Here is a 22441-nt window from a genome sequence, read left to right as displayed (position 1 = left end):
CCTGTGTTTTGGGTTCAAATGCTGCTGCTGCTCCTGGTCTAGGCAAGAGCAGTGGAAGATACGGACCCACCCGGTGCCTACCATGGCATTAAAAGCTCCCTTGCCTCTTGTCAGGCCTGCAGGAGTGCTAGGCCTGTTCTGTTCATTCCCACCCTAAAGCAAATGAGGAAATCCTGAGTCACTCAGCACCGAGATCATCTGGTAACAACTAGGACTCAATTTATTACACCAGAAGTATCTGAGGATGGTGCCCACCATGGAGGGGCATCCCCCACAGGTCCTGAGGAAGGGCACTACTGAAGGGGAGGGTGTGGTGAGGTGCTGAACATGGCTTCTTGTACCTGGAAACCAAGTGTCCTCCTAGAAGGGCTGTGATTCCAGGGTTGAAGGTGGTGTGGGAGGGGAGTGACATCATATACCCCTGGGGCTCTCTCAGTAGTAACTGAAGATGGACCTTCATCTGAAGATTCAGCCACCCTCTGACATCCAGCCATGACCATCACCACCAGTCATCATTTCTTGAGCACCTGCTGTGTGCTGGGCACTGTTCTGGATATTGTGGGGGGATTCAAAAGAGATAAGAGTCACATCGTTGCCCTCAAGCAGCTTGTAATTTAATTTGGGAGCTGAAACCCACACAAATGAAGCGGCATAAGAACGGTAACAAGCAGTATTTCAGTAAGTGCAAAATGGCATGGGGTCCCAGTAGCAGGCTCACAGAAAGGGTGTAGGAAAAGCTTATTGCAGGTTGGGTGTAGCCCCTGGCATGCTTGGTACTGTGACATAAACATGAAGAGGACCTTGGGAAGTACAGAGAGGTGATTGCATGTGTAGGTGCATGTTGGCAATATCTGGGCAGAGAATGGGCAGTTCAGGGGGATACTCTGAGCTAGCCTTTGCTTCTCTTGTGCTGTTGATGGGTATGGGCTCCAGGAAGGGAGACCTGTGCACCTGCTCCCAGAACTCCCTGCTTCTTTATGGTTCCTTTTGGAAGGCACCTGAACTTCCTTAGGCAAGAGGATGGGCCCTTGGGACTGGTGTGGAGATGGTTCCCTGAACTGTAGAAATTGAGTGTGAGTCAAAAACACATTACCTAGATGGGTGTGGTGGTGCATGTCTAAAATCCCAGCACTTGGGAAGCTGAGGTAGGAGGATAGAGAGTTTGAGGCCATCCTGGGCTACATAGTGAGACCCTATCTCAAAACAAAAATAAACACCACCAACAACAACAAAAAATCCACCTCCCTCTATTTCCAATTTCTCAGTAGCATAAATCAAAGTGAATTTGTAAATGAGATATTCATGAGATATTCTCTTCAGTTTCCTCACTTTGGGATTTGTGTTAGAGCTGTTTGTGTTTTTTTTTTTTTTTTATTTCTGGAGCTCAATTTCACAGACAAAAATGTTAGGTCTTAAATCTTACAGGCCATTATCTTTGCTCACCCCAATATTTTTCAGATTAATTTTCTAAAAATCAAAAAGCCTGGATGACTCAGGGCATGGTGGCTTACTCTTATAATCCTGGTTACTCAGGAGGCAGAGATTGGAAGGAACACAGTTTGAGGCCAGCCCAGTCAAAGTTAGTGAAACCCCATCCCAACCAATAGCTAGGCATGGTGGTGTCATGTCTGTCAACCCAGCTATAATGGGAAACTTAAATAAAAAGATCACGGTTTAGGCTGGCCCAGACATAGCTGTAAAACCTTATTCCAAAAATAGCTAAAAAGCAAAAGGCTGGTGGCGTGGTTTAAGTGTAAAGTACCTACCTAGCAAGCTTGATATCCACCCAGTAGCACCAAAAGAAAAGTCTAAATGATTCCATAGTTCCTAGGAAAAGACTCCCATGAAATAGTGACTTGAAGAATGTAGGACGCGTACACACGCTCTACAATAGACAAATAGGTAACCACTATGTTTGCTTACTTTTTGGTTTTTTTTAGCAATACTAGGGTTTGAACGCAAGGCCTCATGCTTGTTAGGTAGGCACTTTACCACTTGAGCCACTCCACCAGTCCTGTTTTGTGTGTGTGTGTGTGTGTGTGTGTGTGTGTGTGTGTGTGTGTGTGTGTGTGTGTTAGGTTATTTCAAGATAGGGTCTCTGGGTCTATTTCCCTGGGCTGACTTCGAACCATGATCCTCCTGATCTCTGCCTTCTGAGGAGCTAGGATTACAGGCGTGAGCCACCAGCGCCCGGCTTGCTTACTTGTTTTGACAGCTGAAGGGTTTATAGTGGATCAGGATTTTATTGTTCCCACACCATTGAAACTGTAAGCTCAAAGAGAAGCAGCTATTTCTATTTAACTTGTTTCTCTATGAATACTTAATACCACTAGATGATGGTTAATGTAATTTTAAGAGGAAATCGAATGATAACACAATTTGTGCCTGGAAATGTGGAAGGACATTAAGACTTTTAAAATCTAGAATAATTTTCATTAAGTAACACCACTGAACCTCTCTTAGAAAATTACATGTAAAATGTTACTATCATTCATTTAATGTGCTTAAAAAAACAAAATGATTAACTAGTTAAAAGAAGAAATCCGTTATCCATGAGTGTTTTTTCAATAACTCAAAAATTAGGTTTTTTAAAAAAATACTAAATATCATAACAGTTTGTGAAGAATAATTTGGAAGTGTAAGCAAGCTATTTCTTCCTAAATAACTGTGTTGAGGTTGCTATTTTCCAAATTAAACATTGAAATTGAGTCAGCTTCCTATGCACTGTGTTTCTTAACTTCTCATAAATTCAGCCAGTTCCTTTGCTGCCTCTCTTTGTGTATGTGTGTGTGTGTGGTGCTGGGAACCGACCCACAGGCCTTACACCTTGTAGGCAAGTGCTAAGCCATTGAGCTACACCCTCAGCCCAATTGTCCTTTTCAAAAGTGTCTCCAGTTTTCTTTAGCCTCAACTCTATCTCTCCCAGGAAAGTACAGGTTATTTAGGGGCAAATGCTTCATTCCTTATTGAATTGGCCCAACCCTGATGGGGAGATCAAAAGAGAAGGGTACAGCAGGGTGCCAGTGGCTCATGCCTATAATCCTAGCTACTCGGGGTAAGTGATCAGAAGGATCAAAGTTTCAAGCCAGCCAGGAAAATAGTTCATGAGACCCTATCTTAAAAAAAAAAAAACACCACAAAAAAGGGCTGGTGGAATGGCTCAAGAAGTAAGAATGCCTGCATAGCAAGCATGAGGACCTGAGTTCAAACCCCAGTGCCACAAAAAAAAAAGGTATGATTCACACACATGCACACACACCCTGTCCCTTGAGCCTTTTCTCTATTCAAATTCTGTTTTGTACATTATGAAATACTAGTTGCATATGGATTTTTAACATTATTTCTTTGTCTTTCATTTTTTTCCTCAGTATTTAATTCTTTATTATCAGTATGGTTCTACAGAAGTGAAAGATTTAAAATTTGAGAACCTAGTCTATAAGATCATAAACCAGGTGATACTATTGTCAAATTACAAAAAAAAAAGGAAAAAGAAGGAAAGGAAAATGTTTTCCTTAGGAAGAAAAATTTATATGTAAAACTAGAAATGTTCCACATTAACACAATTTAAACTTTTACTATGTTAATTTTCCTAACAATTTTAAATAATAGTTATTTAATGTTTTTTCACAGACTTTTATCTTTTTTAGTATAATTTAGTTATATTTAACAAAATTAATGCTTATTATAGGTAGATTTTTCCTTAGCTTTCCTTAGAGCTCCTGGCATTTTTTTCCTTGTATATATGAAACCCTTGAAAAGCTGGTCAAGTTTTAAGACCCCTTACAGCAACAAAAATTAGTTCAATTATTACCTCTATTTAATCACTTCTTTGTTTCTCTACTGTATGTTAATGTTAGAACCAAAATTCACTGTCTAATTAGTATTAAATATTTTGGGGGGTGGTGCTGGGCCTTGCACTTGCTAGGCAGGCACTCTACCTTTTGAGCTGTGTCCCAATCAGTATTAAATAATTCTTATGCAAGCACTCCCAAGAGAGGTCCAGATATTATTGACCAATTGCACTAATCTCTAATAAAATATGATATTTCTTAGTTTTCTTTTAGGGGTTTATGCAATTCAATATTTAAAAGTTTTAATGTAATATTTTAGTTGGGTAAGATCTTAAGGACCAATTAACCCTCCATTCAGTGCGATAGTCCCCTTTGCAGCATCTCTGCTAGTTAGAATCTTGACTTGACGACTATGGTGTTTGCAGCACAAGGTCTCCTCCATTATGGAATAACTACATAATAGAAGGGTCATTTGCCTAAATCTATCACTTCTGTCTATTAGATTCCATCCTTTTCCATAAAGCCATGTCAGATGTTTAACATTTTATTATACTTTTAGATAGTAATTATTTGTGATAGTATAAATGAGTAAAGACAAGTACATGTGTGATCACGTGAAAGAAATTAGTAAAAATGTGGTTAGGTTGTAGGAGAAGAGGAGGAGGTAGGAAACCGATATTTCTCTCAGTGGGCTGAGAGACGAAAGACTATTTGATTATAGACCAGAGTAAGCATACTTGTAGGGTATCTGTTTCTGATCCAGTTAATCTGATGGATGTAGATGAAGGGATACTCCATCTGAAGCAGGGTATGTTAATGAAGGAAAGAAAACTAAAAAGTGAATATGTCAGAAGAAAATATAATAAACAAAGCAAAGCATAAGCAAGCTTATCTTAGATGTAGAATGTTTCTAGAAACAACAGCTAAGATTAGCCACCAAAAGGAGCATTGTTTTTGCTTTGCATTTTAGTCTCTTTGGGGTCAGTGATAGAAAATAAGAAAGTACTCATACTTGTTGGGGAGTGTCCTGTGGAGAGAGGACTGAGATGCTCAGGGGGAAAAGGAGACTGGCTCTCAGAGGGACAGGAAACTGTGGAGTGCATGTCACTCTTTTCTTGATGAATGATTCATCCCCTCTGTTTGATGATGCCTACTGAAAATTTCATTTTTCTTTTCTCTTTAGCTAGAATGGGTTCTAGGAAAAAGGTTCACGCATTTGTCCGTGTCAAACCTACTGATGAATTTGCTCATGAAATGATCAAATATGGAGATGACAACAAAGTAAGTGTGGTATGTTTCCTTTCACCTTCCTGGGCCTTTCTTTGTATGTCTGGTGTCACCCTGTTTCCAAACAACTGTTTAAGAACCAAAATGGAATTGGTAAATGTTCAAGTGGACTCTAGATCTATCAAGTCCAAGCCACGCCCTCACAGTGCTATGAATGAGGAACCTATGTTTAATCGCCTGTTAATAATTTTACTGTTAATAAAATTTACCTTGACCTTACATTTTCCCACAGTCGTAAAATTCTGGTGATCAGATCTGCCATTATGTAATCTTATAGAGTTTATTCTCATAGTGAGAATGTGTTGAGTTGATTACTGTTAAACATATCGAAGCAGTGGGGGAAATTCTCATTATGAAAACTGGAGAGATTTTTCTAACACTTTATCATCACTACTGTCCTGAGAACTCTTCTGAAGCCTTTGACAGGCCTGTGACAGCATGAGAGTATTAAATGTTATCTATTTACTTATTTATTTATTGGTTCTTCTTTTTTGAGACAGGGTCTTGCTATGTAGCCCAGGCTGGCCTCAAACTCATGGTCCTCCTGCCTCAGCCCTGGAGTGCTGAGATCACACTCAGCTAGATGTTTTCATTCACCAGCATTCACCAAACAATAACAAGCATAGGCCCACTGGCTTTGCGCTTACTAAGCAAGCACTCTATGGCTTCACACACACACACACACACACACACACACACACACACACACACACACACACACACACACTGGCTTTGCGCTTACTAAGCAAGCACTCTATGGCTTCACACACACACACACACACACACACACACACACACACACACACACACACACACACACACTGGCCCTTTTTTGCTTTTAGTTTATTTTTCAGATAAGCTTTTGTGCTTTTGCCTGAAGCCAGCCTTGGGCCATGATCCTCCTGTTTTTGCCTCCCAAGTACAGGGATTACAGGTAAGTACTACCTCAACTGGCCTGAGACATTACTAAAAGGAGGAATTCAAGGGCTGGCTGCTCATAGCTGGTCCTAGCAGTCAGAAAAGTGCTGAGATGCAGCCCTGTGAAATGTGTTTAGACACATGTGGTTTCGATAACCAAAGGAGCACAGAACTTTCGATATGTCAATAAACCAAACTGTCTTTCTTGGTCAGGTTTTTCCCTGTGTGCCTAAGGTCTTAGCTCTTGGATTAGAGGAGCTAGTATATGAGATTTCAGTGAGAGTCTATTTACTTGAGAAGCCTTTATCAAGTAGGTTGGAATAAGCCAGGCATGGTGGTGTATGTGTATGCCTGTCACCCCAGCGCCCCTGGAGGCTGAGTTTGAGCAAGATCTTGAGTTTGAGTCAGCCTGGACCACATAGTGAGACCTCATCTAAAAAAAAAAGCTTGGAATCTTACTGGGAATCAGCTGACTTTACCCTTTATGTCCCTAAGCCAGCTGCTACAGTGGATAGCTCTGAAGGTGCATGCATCTGAAAATCGGCTGATTACAAGTAGGTTGGGCACCCTCAGTTTACTCTAACACCAGTGAGTAACCATGTTGGAGAAGTCCAGAGCCTTTTCTGTAGCTATGTCATTATTACTCATATTGGCTCATTTTGTGTTTAAGTAGTACTTACCTTAATGCAGAACTGGGGGAGACCTCACCACCAGTATCCAGAGAGATGGGGCTTGAGCCCAGGCCTCTGTCACCAAGCTGACTACTCCCTCTGGCCTAATTCAAGGCTTCTCTGTACATATGGGATATGGCTAAATCTTGTTTAATAAGAACATACTAAATTTGCTTGACCCCAAGTTGTAGATGGGAGTGTGGGGGGAGCCAAGATAGACAGTAAATGTAAACAAGGGTGAGAGCTACTGATACTAGTAAGTGTGCTAGTCTTGTCTTCCCAACATAGGGTCATGTGGCCTCCTTGCAGGAGCTTCCGTCTTCATCCCAAAGAATTCATACAGAATATCAGTCTATACACATGGGAGGCCCTGTTCATGCTAAAGTTCACTTCCTCTACTTTCTCCAGGCAGGCCTCAGTTATCAGTGATTTTGTACAGTAGTTCCTAAAGAAGAAGTTATCTCTCTTCCTTCCTCCCCATCTTCCCCATTTTGCTCTCCCCCCTCCACTCTCTCTGTTTTCTCCTCTTCCCACTCCCTCACTCTTTTTCTTTCTTTCTTTCTTTTTTTTTTTTGTTTTGAGTCAGGTCTTGCTACGTAGCCCAGGCTGGCCTTGAAGTCAAGATCCTCCTGCTTCATCTTGCCAAATGCTAGGATTACAGGCTTGTGCCACCACACCTGGCTTCTCTCTTTCTTTTTTTCCTAGAGCATTGATATTCACTTAAAAAAAGACACTCGGAGAGGAGTTGTCAATAACCAGCAGACTGACTGGTCATTCAAGCTGGATGGAGTTCTTCATGATGCCTCCCAGGACTTGGTTTATGAGACAGTCGCAAAGGATGTGGTTGCTCAGGCCCTCGATGGCTATAATGGTAATTTAGTTAATTAGCAATTGTCTTATCTAAGAACCTGAGAGGTACACATATTTTATGGTGAATAAAATAAAATATAAACTCACTTACTAATATTTGTATGATTTTTTGTCTGTCTTCATGTTCTTATGGTGGAAAACTTGGTATTTGCTTGATAACACTGTGGGCATGACTTGATCCAATGTCCTAGGATCTTACCTTTATAGGATTAATGAAAATACCAGGCTTTTTATAGGTCACAGAGATTTGACTATAATCCTGTTTCAACTCTCTCTAGCATTAACTTTAAATATATGTCTTTATGATGAATTTCATGGAGTCCAAACATTTTTCTCTCAACTACCTGCTAAGAGCTGTTTCCATTCATTCTCTCTCTTTCTTTCTTTTTTTTTTTTTGGTGGTGGTACTAGGTTTGAACTTAGGGCCTTGTACTTGCTAGGTAGGTGTTGTACAGCTTGAGCCATGCTGCCAGCTTTTTTTGCTTTAGGTATTTTTGGAATAGGGTTTCCCCTTTATTCTCAGGCTGGCCTAGACCGTGATCCTCCTATTTATGCTTCGCACCACTGTGCCCAGCTTCTTACTGATCAAGATGGAGTCACATGAACTTTTGGCCTGGGCTGGCCTCAAGCCACCATCCTCCTGATAGCCACCCTCTTGAATAGCTAGGATGATGGGTGTGAGTCACCATGCCCAGCTTTTCTCCATTAATTCTACCAGCACAATGTACTGTCTCATATATTCTAGTGTAGAATTATTTACATCATCACTAAAATTTGAGTACTGTTTGATTTTCTTAATAAAATTAAAACAGCTTGATTGGGAATTTTTTATTTAACCTTGTTCAATCTAAGATTATTTTTAAATCTTAAAAAGCCTTGAAGAGTTCTTAAAAAGATAAAAGTTACAGTTTATAGACTTTGCCATCTGGTGGCAGCTGACTAGAATGTTCCCGGTCTTCCAAGGGTTTTGTCTTTTGTGTTTTGTTTTGGTGCTGGGGATCAAACCCAGGGCCTCATACATGCTAAGCACATGATAATATCACTGAGCTACATCCCCAGCTCCAATTTTGTAAGTTTTAGGTTTTCTATTTTAAAGTCCATTGAGAGCCCAGCATTGGGCTTAGTGGAGTGGCTCAAACGGCAGAGCATCTGCCTAGCAACTGTGATGTCCTGAGTTCAAACCCCAGTACTGTAAAAAAATGCAGAAAGCCAGGCATGATGGTGCACACCTGTAATCCCAGCACTTGGGATGAAGGCAGAAGGATTCTGAGTTTGAGACCAGATTGGGATATATAGTAAGGCCCTGTCATCCCCCCAGAAAAATCTGTTGACTACTGATATCCAAACATTGTAATTTTTTTGTTTTGTTTTTTGAGACAGGGTCTCTATGTAGCCCAGGCTGTCCTCAAAACTCATGATCCTCCTGCCTCTGCCTCCCAAATGCTGGAATTATAGGCATGCACTACCACACCTGGCTAAAACCCTTTGTGTGTGTGTGTGTGGTACTGGAGGTTAAACCTGGGGCCTTATGCACGCTAGGCCCCAAGGCCAAGGCTAATACCACTGAGCCACACACCCCAAACATTGTAATATATCCTGCATGTTATATATAGATGTAGTCCCCCTTGACCCAAGGATATTCTCATTGGTTTTTATGACATCCTGAGAGGCTGTGGCCTTGAGAATGTAAAGATAGAGGAACTAAGTCCCAGACAGCACTGGGTGCTGTGAAACCACAAATAGGCTCTAAGTCTCTGCTGAAGTGACTTTGTCTTGCTCCTTTGCTAATAGACACTGGGTCTGACTCCAACCTAAGTACTGAATTAGAGCCCCTTGTGTAAAACCTGTTGCCAGTCTCAGAACTGTAGCATCTGGGTAACAAAAGCAAACATTTCCACAGCCCAGTGTGCCCCTGCAGGTCTGCTGTGTAATCTCCCAGCAGATTGAGATGGGGTCTGGCTCCAAGCCAAGAAGGAAGAGCAGATGGTAGCCCACAAGGGTGATGTGGTGTGTGTCCCAGAGCCTAGTGATGATGGTAGACCTAATCAATGTGAGAGTTTCAAATAGAAGTCTTCCCAGGGTGTGGGCAATGGGCACAGATCAGGACCCAATCATGGTGGTCCATTTCTGGAAGTGGCATGGGACCAACTAGGAGCCCTGTTTGGTTCTGTGGGACCTTGCAGTCTACAAAGAATTCTTACCATTGACAGGAAATGCCCTTCCTACTCCATCTCTTCCTGGAGATTTGGAAAGCCCTTTTGCCTCTGTGGATAATTGATGCCTCCTGCTAGCCCTGAGACCCAGGCAGTTGATGGCCTTTCTAGAGAAGGCTAGAGTTGAATGCTCCTGTCTCCCTCCTCATCTTTTCAGTATAAGTTCCAGTTCCTCTGTTCCTGGGACTCCCTGTTCTCACAAGCACTAGAACAAGATCATCTCTTGATACAGGGGACAGTCAAGCACTATGTAGATCACAGATTCAGGGCAGATGTCTGTGTTTTGACCATTCATGTCCCTGTTCCCCTGCCCACTCACATTGGGTGGAATTCCCAATGTCCTTGTCTGCTTCCACTGGCTACCTTCACACCAAGTCTCCTGGCTGGCACCAGGTATGCTGGGGATAGGAGAGCTGTCCTTGGAGCTATTATCCTGGATGTCACCAAGACATGTTTTGAAATGTTTGCAGGCACCATCATGTGTTATGGGCAGACGGGAGCTGGCAAGACATACACCATGACGGGGGCAACTGAGAATTACAAGCACCGAGGGATCCTCCCTCGTGCCCTGCAGCAGGTAGAGAGTGGGCCCGTGGGTGGGATACCGCACAAGTCCCCTCATCTCAGCCATAGATGCTGCTGACCCCAGGTCAGCTACTAGAGACAGTGGGGTCGAACCCTCAAAGATCTACAGCTAGTACTGGTGCCAGAGGCAGGATACATATGACTGGGGTGGGAGTGGGGCCAGAAGCCTGAGGAAACTGGGAGTGTAGATTTCAGACCTTGCCCACACTGAGCCTATTTCCTCATTTGTGAGAGAGGGAGCAGGCAGGCTATTCAGCCTCTTGCTATTGCAATGGCCTGTGATCCTGTAATTAAAGATTTGAAGGTCCCAATCATGCTCGTTCCTGGTTTTAATGAAGGGAATGTGGCCCTTTTAGAGCTTCCTTACTGGCCTGCTCTGGCTGCTTCCATCCCATGCCCATGAAAGAGCAAAGGCAAGAAACGGCATGACCTGAGCTTTCCGGACTGGGTCAGCCATGGAAGTATCGGCAGTATGACTGAAACAAAGCAGAGAGTCTTCCACTACCCTGGGTTCTGTAGGACCCCCTGGGTAGAGGTAGGAAGCAAAAGGCCTTTCCCCCAAAGCATTTTGTGGTTTTATAGCCCTGTCCTATAAGAAGTGTAGACGTAGCTGTGCGTGGTGGTACACATTCTGTAATCCCAGTTAATCAGGAGACAGACATGGGAAGATTCCCCAATCTTCCCATTCAAGATTAGCCTGAATGCCGGACACCAGTAGCTTTCACCTGTACTCCTAGCTACTCAGGAGACAGAGATCATGAAGATTGAGGTTCAAAGCCAGCCCGGGCAAGTAGTTCTCAAGACCCTATCTCAAAAAAACCCATCACAAAAAAAGGTCTGGTGGAGTGGCTCAAGGTCTAGGGCCTGAGTTCAAGCCCCAGTACTGCAAAAAAAAAAGAGAAGGAAGGAAGGAAGAGAAAATTTGTCAACATCTTAGTCTGGACTAGTGCTGCCTAACAATGTAAGTCACATATGCAATTTTGAGTTTTCTAGTAGCCATACTTTTGTTGTTTTATTGTTGTTTTTTTCTTTTTGGAAGTACTAGTGTATGAACTCAGGGCCTCACACTTGCTAGGCAGGTGCTCTACCACTTGAACCATACTCTCAGTCCCCCCTTTTTGAGACAAGGTCTCATTATGTAGTCCAGGCTAGCTTCTGTCTCCTAAGTGCTGGGATTATAGGCACAAACCACCACACCTGACTGTAGTCACATTTTAGAAAGTAAAAATAAGGTGAAATTAATTTTAACATAACTTTTCAACTCTACATCTAAAATATTCTTTCTGCTTACAATCAATACTACAGTTATTGAGAGTTATTTCCCCCAGTACTGGAGATTGACCCCAGAGCAATGCACATGCTGGACAAATGCTCTACCATTGAGCTACATCTCAACTTTATTTATTTATTTATTTATAGATAAGGGTTTTGCTATGTAGCTCAGACTGGACTTGAATTGCAATCTTCCTGTCTCAACCTCCTTAGTGCTGGGATTATAGGTATGCAGCACCTGGCTTTACATTATTTTTCTCATACTAAGTCTTTGAAGTCTTTACATTTGGAGTACATTTCAATTTTGATCTAAAAATCTGTCAGAAATACTGTATCTGTAGTTAGATTTCATAAAATTCAGAGTTGAAAAAATTTACATTCCCAAGTTGTTCCAAACATACTTAAAACTTTACCAGTAACAAAAAGAAAGAAAAACAAAAACCAAAACAACAACAACAAAAAAAACTTTACCAGTAACTGAACTGAGTCCCACTTTAATTTAGTGTATATAATATTTAATTACTTTTTCTGGCAGTACTGCGGTTTGAACTATGGGTTTTGCACTTGCTAGGTGGGTGCTCTACTGCTTAAGCCACACCTTTAGCTCTTGAAATTTAAAATTAAAACTGCAATCCCAGCACTTGGGAGGGAGAGGCAGGAGAATCAAGAATTCGAGGCCAGCTTGAGCTACATAGCGAGACCCTGATTAAAAAAAAATTAAAATTCAGTTCATTTGTAGTAGCCGCATTTCAAGTGCTCTACAGCCACATGTAGCTAGCATCCACCATTGTAAACAGCCCAGGTTTGACATCAGAGGAAGGCAAGATTTCAGGGATTTTGCAGCCCAGCTCCCCATTTGATAAATCAAAATTAGGGTCAAAAGAGTGACAAGATCAGTCCAAGTAATTGGGAGGTTATTAGCAGTTGAGAAAGCTGAGTTCTGCCATCACTTCTGCTCTCACTAGCTGGAGTCTTCCACAAATGGGTATTTCCCCAGCTGTGCCTCAGTCCCAAGAAATTTATGGGGATGAAATTAAATCATAGATGGGAAAGAGGTACATAAATGGAAAAACCCCATAGAATAAAAGGAAAAAAAGCACTCCAAAGCCCTTTCCAGTCATCATGCCTCTACTTATTGGGACTAGACAAGTGTTACCGGGCCTGGAAGTCACCTCAAAAAACTACTAGTTGAAACAGGCACTGGTGGCTCCCACCTGTAATTCTAGCTACTCATGAGGCAGAAATCAGGAGCATCACAGCTCAAAGCCAGGCCAGGAAAACAGTTTGTGAGACCCTATCTCAAAAATACCCAACACAAAAATGGGGCTGGGCAGAGTGGCTGAAGTGATAGAGCACCTGCCTAGCAAGTGTGAAGCCTTGAATTCAAATTCCCGTACCACCACCAAAAAAAAAAAAAAGACAAACCCTACAAGTTGATATCACCCAGGTGATGATAATTTATGATGATAACCATCACACCAGCTAGACTGTAAATCCCTTCAGGACAGAATTATACTTCTTAATGCTCTCTCCTGAGGTAAGAACCCTCTAACACTAGGTGATTGCTGGAGTTCTTAGTGATCGTTGTGCAATCTCTAGGTTTTTAGGATGATTGAAGAACGCCCCACACATGCCATCACTGTGCGTGTTTCCTATTTGGAAATCTATAATGAGAACCTGTTTGATCTCCTGTCCACTCTGCCCTATGTTGGACCTTCAGTCACACCAATGACCGTCGTGGAAAACCCTCAAGGGGTCTTCATTAAGGGTTTGTCGGTCCACCTCACCAGTCAAGAGGAAGATGCATTCAGTCTCCTTTTTGAGGTGAGGTGATCAAGTCAAAGGGTTCCTTTTTTTTCCTTCCCTCCCTTGCTCTTTTCTCCCTGCCTTTCCTCCCTCCTTCCCTTTCCCTCCTTCCTCCTTAGATTTTTATATTGATAATCAGAATAAAAAGTAATATTTGCTTATTTGGCAAGTTCAGATAGCACTGGAAAAATAACAAAAAGTTCTTAAAATTTTTTTTTACTTAAGACAACAACAATAATGCATATTTTAGTTTACCTCCTTCCAGTCCTTTCTCCTATGCATTTTTTATTTTTGTGGTGGTACTGGGGTTTGAACTCAGGGCTTCAACACTTGGTAGGCAGGTGCTCTACCACTTGAGCCACTCCACCAGCTCTGTTTTGTGTTGTTACTTTTCAGATAGGGTCTGGCGAACTATTTGCCTGGGCTGGCTTTGAACCATGATCCTCATTATCTCTGCCTCAAGTAGCTAGGATTATAGGTGTGAGCTACTGGAGCCCTGCTAGATTTTTCTTTATATCATTGAAATTATTCCTGTCTCCTCCTTATACTTTGGCAGTACTGAGGATCAAACTCATCGCCTTGCACATACTAGGCAAGCGTTCTACCACGGAGCTACATACCCCAGTCCATTCCTTTTTTTAAATTTAACATTAAGTCCCAAGAACTTGTAGCATTAAAAAAAAACAATAAGAGGGCTGGCAGAGTGGCTCAAATGGTAGAAGGCCTGCCTAGCAAGTGTAAGACCCTGAGTTCAAATCCCAGTACCACCAAAAGCAATAAGTAAATAAATAAGAATTGCCAGGCATGATGGTGCACACCTGTAATCCCAGTACTCGAAGACTGAGGCAGGAGGATCTCAAATTTGAGGCCTGCCTGAACTACAAAGTGAGACCCTCCTTAAAAAAAGAAAAAGAGAAAATAAGAATTAACATACTTAATATAAAAAGAGCTTACAAATCAGTCAAATGTATGTTACTCTTAAAAGTCAGATAGGCTGGAATTCTTTTATTTATTTTTGTTTTTTTGAGACAGGGTCTTGCATTGCAACCCAGTCTGGCCTGGAACTCATTATGTAGTCCAGGCTGGTCTCAGACTCACTGCCTTAGCCTCCTGAATACTGGGATTAGTGGTATATTCCACCATGTCTGGCTTGTTTTTGTTTATGTGTTGGAGTCTCACCATCATGCCCAGACTGGCGTTGAACTCAAGGCCAACCTCAGTATCTGAGATTTACAGGTGTGTAGCACTGTGCTGGCTAGGCTGGAACTCATATATTACTGGTGGAAATGTAAAATGCTATAGCCACTTTGGCAGTTTCCTAAAAGAGTTAATCAGGCTGGGCACTGGTGGCTCACACCTGTAATCCTATCTACTCATGAGGCAGAGATCAGGAAGCCAGCCTGGGCAAATATTTAGTGAGACCCTATCTCAAAAAAACCCTTCACAAAAAAAAAAAAAGTGCTGGTGGAGTGGCTGAAGGTGTAGGCCCTAAGTTCAAGCCACAGTACCACAAAAAAAAAAAAAAAAGTTAATCATAAATTTTATCATAGGACCTAGCAATTCTATTTTTGGTATCTACCCCAAAGAAATGAAGGCATATGTACCTATAAAGTATTATTCATAATAGCCAAAGACTGGAAATAACCATAATATCTGTCAAATGGTGAATGGATAAACATCTATACAATGGAAAAGTACCTAGCAATAAAAAGAAACAGAGGGCTGGGTGCTAGTAGCTCATGCCTGTAATCCTAGCTACTTGGGAGGCTGAGATTGTAAAGATCACAGTTGGAGGCCAGCATGGGAAAATAGTTCACTAGACCCCCATCTCCAAAATAATGAAAGCAAAATGGACTGGAGGCGTGGCTCAAGTGGTAGAGTACCTGCTTTGCAATCTCGAAGCTGTGAGTTCAAACCCCTGGCCCACCAAAAAAAGTCTACTTTTTAAAAAAGTCACATGGGTATTCTTAGGTGGTTTATACCCGGATATTTTGAGTCTACAGGAAATTGCCCTGGTGGCAGCAATGGGACATTCCCATCTTACTGTTTTTCTAACATTTCACCATGAAGAATGTTTACTTATAGGTTTTCAGTGGTTAAAGGAGGGTTAAAGAAGGTACAAGTTTAGGAAGAGTTTGTATTTTTTTTCTTGAGACAGGGTCTCACTGTGGAGCCCAAGCTAGCCTCAAACTCATGCCTCAGTTGTGAAGGGTTTTTTTGTTGTTTTGTTTTTTATCATAAATAAATATTTACTCCTTAGAAATACTATCTTGACTAGTATAGCAATTATTAATGTGGTCTTCTTTATAGCTTTACCACCTGTAGCATACTACATATGCTTACCAAACAGCCAAAAAAAACTTTTTTGAATTTTTTGTTTGTTTGTTTGATTTTGGTGATACTGGGGTTTGAACTCAGGGCCTTGTGCTTGCTAGGTAGGCACTCTACTTGAGCCACTCTGACAGCCTATTTTTAAAAATTTTATATAAAAAGAATCATGTAGGATGAATTCTGTTGTCTTTGTGTGTGTGTGTGCTTTGTGCATGCTAGGAAAGTGCTATACCACTGAACTACACCTCAGCCCCTCCCTCCCTCCCTCCCTCCCTTCTTCTATCTCTTCCTCCCTCCTTCTCACTCTCTCCCCTTTTCTTTCTTTTCAGTTTTTTTTTTTTAACAGAATCTTGGTTGTAGCCAAGGCTGGCCTTGAATTCTCAGTCCTCCTGCCTCAGTTTCCCAAATGCTGAAATTACAAGCATGAATCTCTAGGCCTAGCTAATGTTTTATTCTTTTTTTAAATTCTTTTACCTACTTTTTTTGTGAAATTCAACTACATTTTTTTCTCTTTCATCATTGTATTGTTATGTGAATACAGTACAATTTTGTTATCCATTGTACTTCTAATGACATTTGGGTTTCCTCAGTTCGGGGTTATTTCAGACAATGGCACTGGGAACTTTCTTTGTATGTATTTCCTGGTTCACATAATCATGGATTTATCTAGGTAAAGCCAAGGACCCCCAACTACTGGGTCATCTGATATGTCTTCAGCTTTCGTAGGTGACGCCAACCATTTTCCCTAATGGTACACTCCCACAGCCACTTCCAGGAAACCCTGGAAACAGGGTTTCCATTATTTGACTTTAAAATCTTGGCCAATCTGTTTAGTGTATAGTGTGGTCTTGGTTTGCATTTCCCTGATCTACCAAGGAGTGTTCCATATGTTTACTGGCCATTTGGACTTCCCTATTCATGTCTTGCTTTTATTCATAAGTATATTTTCTTTGCAGATATCCTTTTTCTCTTATTTATATGATTTCTACATATAATTTTTCAATTTTATGTATTTCAAATGTCTTCTATTTCCTTTGGCTTCTGCCATTTTTTTTTTCAGTACTGGATTGAACTCAGATGCTCAAGCATGCTAGGCAGGCACTTTACCATCAAGCTACATCCCCAGCTGTGTGTTTTGGCTTTTTGTGAAGAACTCATAGGAGGATTTTTAAATATTCATTTAATTTGCACTTAAATATAATTACTGATATATTTGGTTTAAATTTGTCATACTACTGTATGCTTTTTTTTTGTCCCATCTGTTCTACATTTATTTTTCTTAACGTGTTTTGCTATCTTTTATTGAATGTTTTTCATTATGCTTGCTTCCCCTTTTACTAGTTGGAAGTTATATAAATATATATATAGTTATTGATATTTGTACCCCTCTCATTTTGTTTTACCCTAGAAATAAGAATGTGCATATTTAATTAATACACACAAATAATGAGTGCATATATAACCTGAGAAAGCTCTGGATTATACCGATGTCAGGCTCCTGGGTTTGATACTATGCTCTAGTACAACATCTATACAAGATGTTACCATCAGGGGAGGCCAGGTAAAAGGGTGGACAGAACCTCCCTGCCCATTTCTTTGTAATGTACTTTGAATCTACAATTATTTGAAAATAAATTGTTCATCAAAACCTTTTCCTTCCTTCTGGATTTTACAAAAACCTTAGGTTTATTGCCTTGTCTTTTATGTTTTTGTTTTTTAATTCCACTAGGCATTATAGTATACTATACCATTTTGAAACCCTACCTTAAAAATACCCAATACAAAAAAGAGCTAACAGAGTGGCTGAAGTAGTAGAACTCCTGCTTAGCAAGTATGAGGCCCTGAGTTCAAACCTCAGAGCAAAGCATAGAAAGCAACTTAATTGGCTACAGCCTAGTCAGTCAAGCACTCAATTAGTTGATTATAATTGTACACAATTAACAAGCTTAGCTTCAACAAGAATCCAAAGCACCATTACTATGATTAAAATCAATATTGGGTTGGTCTATTGGGGTCAGATCCTTGGCCTCCTACAATTAAAAAAATTTTTTTTGTGGTACTGGGGCATGAATGTGCTATTTAGCTAGTCAGGAGCTCTAAAACTAGAGTCAACCCAAACCCCAACCCAGCCCTTTTGCTTTAGGTGGTTTTTGAATAGGGTCTCAAGTTTTCATCTGGCTGGCCTGGAGTGGGATCTTCCTATTTAAGCTTCCCAAGTAATTGGGATGACAGATGTGCTCTACCACACCCTACTTTATTAATTGAGATGGAGGTCCCATGAGTTTTTTGGGTTTTGTTTTTTTGCCAGAGCTGGCCTCCCGATCTCTGCCTCCTGAATAGCTAGGATTATAGGCACAAGCTACTGTGCCCAGCTTCTCCTACAAAATTTTATTTAACAATTTTTAATGATGAGAATTCAGCCGTCAGCCTACTTATCACCCTTTAAAAAGTATGTTGGACTGGGTCCTGTAAGAAGCAGATTCCGAATTAGGATTAAGTGTACAAAAATGATTCATTCCTGTAGGAAGAGAATCAGGTAAGAATGAAGGGAGCCTTCACAAGAGAAGGAAGGGAAGGGTGAGGGGAATATCCAGACTACTGTACAGTACAAAGGAGGTTCAACAGGGCTGTTGGAAGTCTTTGAGGCAAAATTGACCCAAAACGACAGACTTGGATTAGTACCCTTGCCATACTCAGTCATTTCCTGGAAGCAGTGCTTGCAAGCACAGTGCTATATAACAATCCACCACAAACGTAGTGACTTAAACAACACACATGTACTATCTCCATTTCTGTGGGTCAGGAGTCCAGGTATATCAAGCCAGGTCCTCTGCCCAGGGCCTCACAAGGTGTGACTGTGGGCAGAATTCAGTTTCTTACAGTTCTAGAACTGAAGTCCTACTTGCTTGCTGGTTATTATGGTTTAAATGTGAAATGTCCCTTAGAGGCTAAAGCTTTGAATACTTGGTCTCCCGCTGGTGGCACTATTTTAAGAGGTTGTGTAAACTGGAAAATAGGGCCTAGCTGTAGGGAGTAGGTCATGGTGTGTGTTGGGGGGTGCCTTTAAATGTTAAACCTCTTTCCCTCTTTGCTTCCTATCCACAATGAGGTGAAGAAGGCGGCCAGGATGTTCTGCCCAAGTGCATGAGGCCAAGAAACTATGGACCGAATCCTCTGAAATCATGAGCTACAATAAAATTGTTTATGTAAAGCATTCTGTCACAGTGACACAGAAGCTAAGTAACATACTAGTTGTCAGCTAAGGGTTGCTCTCAGCTTCAGAGAGTCTGCTCAGGTGACCCTCTCACAGGACCCTCCCAACATAACAGTTACTTCCTCGAGGTCAATAGCAGAATCTTTTTCAAAAAGTTTGCCTCTTAAGGTCAGGTCAAGTCTGGTCAGAAGAATCTCCTTTGGATTTCATTTTTAGTCAGCAAATCTCTTTACCTTTGTTGTATTCTGTTGTTTAGAAACAAACTATAGCTCTTGACCACATGAAAAAGGACTAGATAGAAGACATGGGTTATTGGAGGTCACACATAACTTCCCATAAAAAAATGTCATGATGCAGTTTAGAACACAGCAACTGAGGCTGTCGGTCAGCTGTGCTCTAGTGAAGGAGGAGCTTTGTGGTGTAGTCATGTGACCACCACAAGTAATTTTTGTGTGTGACTGCTTTAAAAAGTTTATCTTAGTGTGTTTTTTGTTTGTTTGTTTGTTTTTCAGTACTGGGGCTTGAACTCAGGGCCTTCACCTTGAGCCATTCCACCAGCCCTATTTTTGTGAAGGATTTTTTTTGAGATAGGGTCTTTCAAACTATTTGCTGGGGCTGGCTTCAAACTGTGAACCCTCTTGATCTCTCTGCCTCCTGCGTAGCTAGGATTACATTAGGATTATAGGCGTGAGCCACTGGTGCCGGCCTTAGTGTTTGGTTTTTTTTAATGCAGTATCACTATGAATGATATGACTATCTGAAAAGGGGTGTGTGTGTGTCATTTTGTTGGGTTTGAACAAATCCCTAATCTTGAAACTGGAATTTTCATCATTTTGGGGAAATTTTCAGCCATGCTTTCTTCAGTATTCTCTCTCACTCTCCTATTCATCTCCTTAATTCTAATACAAGTCCTGTTTCCACTTTTTTGGTATAATTTTGTTTTGGGCTTTTTTTTTTTTTTTTTTTTTGGTGGGACTGGGGTTTGAACTCAGGGCTTTGAGCTTGCAAAGCAGGTGCTGCACCACTAGAGCCACACCTCCAGTCCATTTTGCTCTGATTACTTTGAAGATGGGATCTCGTGAACTATTTCCCCATGCTGGCCTCAAACTGTGATCCTCCCAATCTCAGCCTCCCAAGTCATTGGCACCTGGCTTGTTTTTGGCTTTATTTATTTATTTATTTATTTTTGCATGGTGCTACAGTATAGCCAGAACTCAACCATATGCTTATTTTTATTTTTATTTTTTTATTATTCATATGTGCATATAATGCTTGGGTCATTTCTCCCCCCTGTTGTTTTTGGTTTTTTGAGACAGGGTCTCATTATATAGTCCAGGCTGGCCTTGAACTCAGGATCCTTCTGCCTCAACCTCCTGAGTACTGGGATTATAGCATGTACCACCATACCCAGCCCATGATGCATTTTTTGGAACAGGGTCTTGCTATGTAGCCTAGTCTATAATATATTTTTGATGCCTTTTTGTGACCTTGCTTTAAATTTGATAGTTCTGTCATCCAGTCTAATCTGCCTACCATATCCATTGAGTTTTTATTTTATTGTTTTTTAAAAATTTTCTGTGTTATATTTAGTTTTTTTTTCAAAAGTGCTCATTTTATAGTTTTCCAACCAAGATCATTGTTTTAAGTTCTCTAGCCTACTAGGCTGGGCCATACTTCTTGGGATAGTTTGATTTTGTTTTGTTTTCCTGTCCTGTTTCTTCCTTGTCTAGTAATAAAGCAGCCTTCCCTAAAACCCTGTAGGTTTGGATAGGTTTAGTTCCAGAGGGTAGTCTTTGGAGTCACAGGTTAATGAGTGTATGTTTGGGCAGGTTGTGGGGGGCGGTTCTCCACCGATTCTTCATCTTTGACTTCTATTACTCTTACCTAATATAGCTAAACTAAAACCCAAGTTTTCTGGGATGGACACATGCCCTCAGGGCAAAAATAGCCTTAGTGCTCTGATATTTTCATCACTTCTCAGTACAGGATTCTCCTGGAATTAAGTCTGGCATTTTTCTACTATCTCGTTAGCTTTCAGCATTTTAAGGATATTTTATCCAGCACCTTCATGGTGTTTTGTTTTGTTTTGTTTTCCAACTATATAATGTAGTCTGCTATTATAGGAGACAGAACTCATTTGAAAGACTGTTACAGGGCATATAATTTGAGATTGAGTTCTTTTTCTCATCACATTTGTTTTTTGTGGTACTGGGGTTTGAACTCAGGGCCTATACCTTATGCCACTACACCAGCTCTTTTTTGTGATGGGTTTTTTTGAGATAGGGTCTTGAGAACTATTTGCCTGGGCTGGCTTCGAACTGCCATCCTCCTGAGTATCTAGGATTACAGGCATGAGCGACCGGTGCCCAGCTTTTCTTATCGTTTCACCATCTTTAGTTTCCATGGCTGTTCTTGAGAAGCCAGCTTTTAATATATCTCCTGTTTCTTTCTAAGTGATTTGTCTTTCTCTCTCTGACTGCATTTAGGTCTTTCCTGTATCTTTGGCATTTACAGTTTTTCTATGATATAGATGCTGTGCAGGGTATCCTTTTTTGATTTGTTATGCTTCATGAATCTGTGGATTCATGTTTTTTCCTGTCAACTGAAAAAAATTTCAGCCATAATTCTTTTGAGCATTGCTTGTATTTTTTTTATGTGTCATCTCCTGGAATTCTGTCTTCTTACTTTGTCCTCCATATCTCTTTCTTGTTATCTACCCTCTTGCCTTTATCTTTCTCTTCAAATTTTTTTCTACTTTTTAAATTCTCTCTTCAGCAGGTTAATCTCTACTCAATCTCCCCTCCCTCCCTTTCTCTCTCTGTCCTCCCCTCTCCTCTCCTGTCCGGTCCTCTACCCTCCTGTCTTCTCCCCGTCCCCTGCTCCCTTCTCTTCCCCTCCCTTCCCCTTAAAATACAAAGAGGAATCAATTCAGTGAGTGTTAGCAGATTTAAAAGTTCAGATATATGCAAAATTTGGTAGCAGATAAACCTTGAAGCTGATGAAATTAAATTTTTATAATACTGTAAAAATTTTGTTGAGTAGGGGCTAGGAATGTAGCTTCGTGGTAGAGCACTTGCCTAGTATGCACAAGACTCTGGATTAGATTCCCAACCCCATAAAAAAAATTGTTGTGGTTTAATAAACTTGAATCTTAACTGGGTGCTGGTGGCTCACACTTATAATCCTAGCTACACAGGAGGCAAAGATCAGGAGAATCACATTTCGAACCCAGCCCAGGCAAATGGTTTGTGAGACCTTATCTCAAAAAAACCCATCACAAAAATAGGTCTGGTGGAGTGGCTCAAGGTGAAGGCCCTGAGTTCAAAACCCAGTATTGCAAATAAATAAATAAATAAATAAATAAAAGAAACTTCAATATTGCTTAAAATGAAAAAAGTTTTATTCTGTTCTTTTTAAATTCTATTAGCCATTTTTGAAAGAATTTTTTCATTTCATATTTTGATTACCTTTGATAAAATCTTT

At 40.9% G+C, this 22441-nt stretch overlaps 1 protein-coding gene across 9 annotated transcripts in view; it reads left to right on the top strand.

The window, feature by feature from the left end:
- Positions 1–22441, top strand: part of Kif9 (kinesin family member 9) — a 63179-nt gene that overhangs the window by 1036 nt on the left and 39702 nt on the right. The window contains exons 2-6 of one of the 9 annotated variants that reach the window (XM_074059735.1): positions 437–660; positions 4975–5072; positions 7373–7538; positions 10221–10327; positions 13207–13431. In XM_074059735.1, coding sequence (XP_073915836.1) covers positions 642–660; positions 4975–5072; positions 7373–7538; positions 10221–10327; positions 13207–13431 — 615 coding nt within the window. In that variant the 5' untranslated portion in view covers positions 437–641. Of the gene's footprint in view, positions 1–436; positions 679–4974; positions 5082–7372; positions 7539–10220; positions 10328–13206; positions 13432–22441 lie in introns of all 9 variants that reach the window. The other 8 variants (XM_074059734.1, XM_074059733.1, XM_074059731.1 and 5 more) reach the window with 8 other exon arrangements.

The sequence above is a fragment of the Castor canadensis genome, chromosome 17 (genome assembly GCF_047511655.1).
Source record: "Castor canadensis chromosome 17, mCasCan1.hap1v2, whole genome shotgun sequence".
NCBI classification, from domain to species: domain Eukaryota; kingdom Metazoa; phylum Chordata; class Mammalia; order Rodentia; family Castoridae; genus Castor; species Castor canadensis.
Note: the sequence above shows the minus strand (reverse complement) of the source record. Positions and strands in the feature narration are given on the sequence as shown.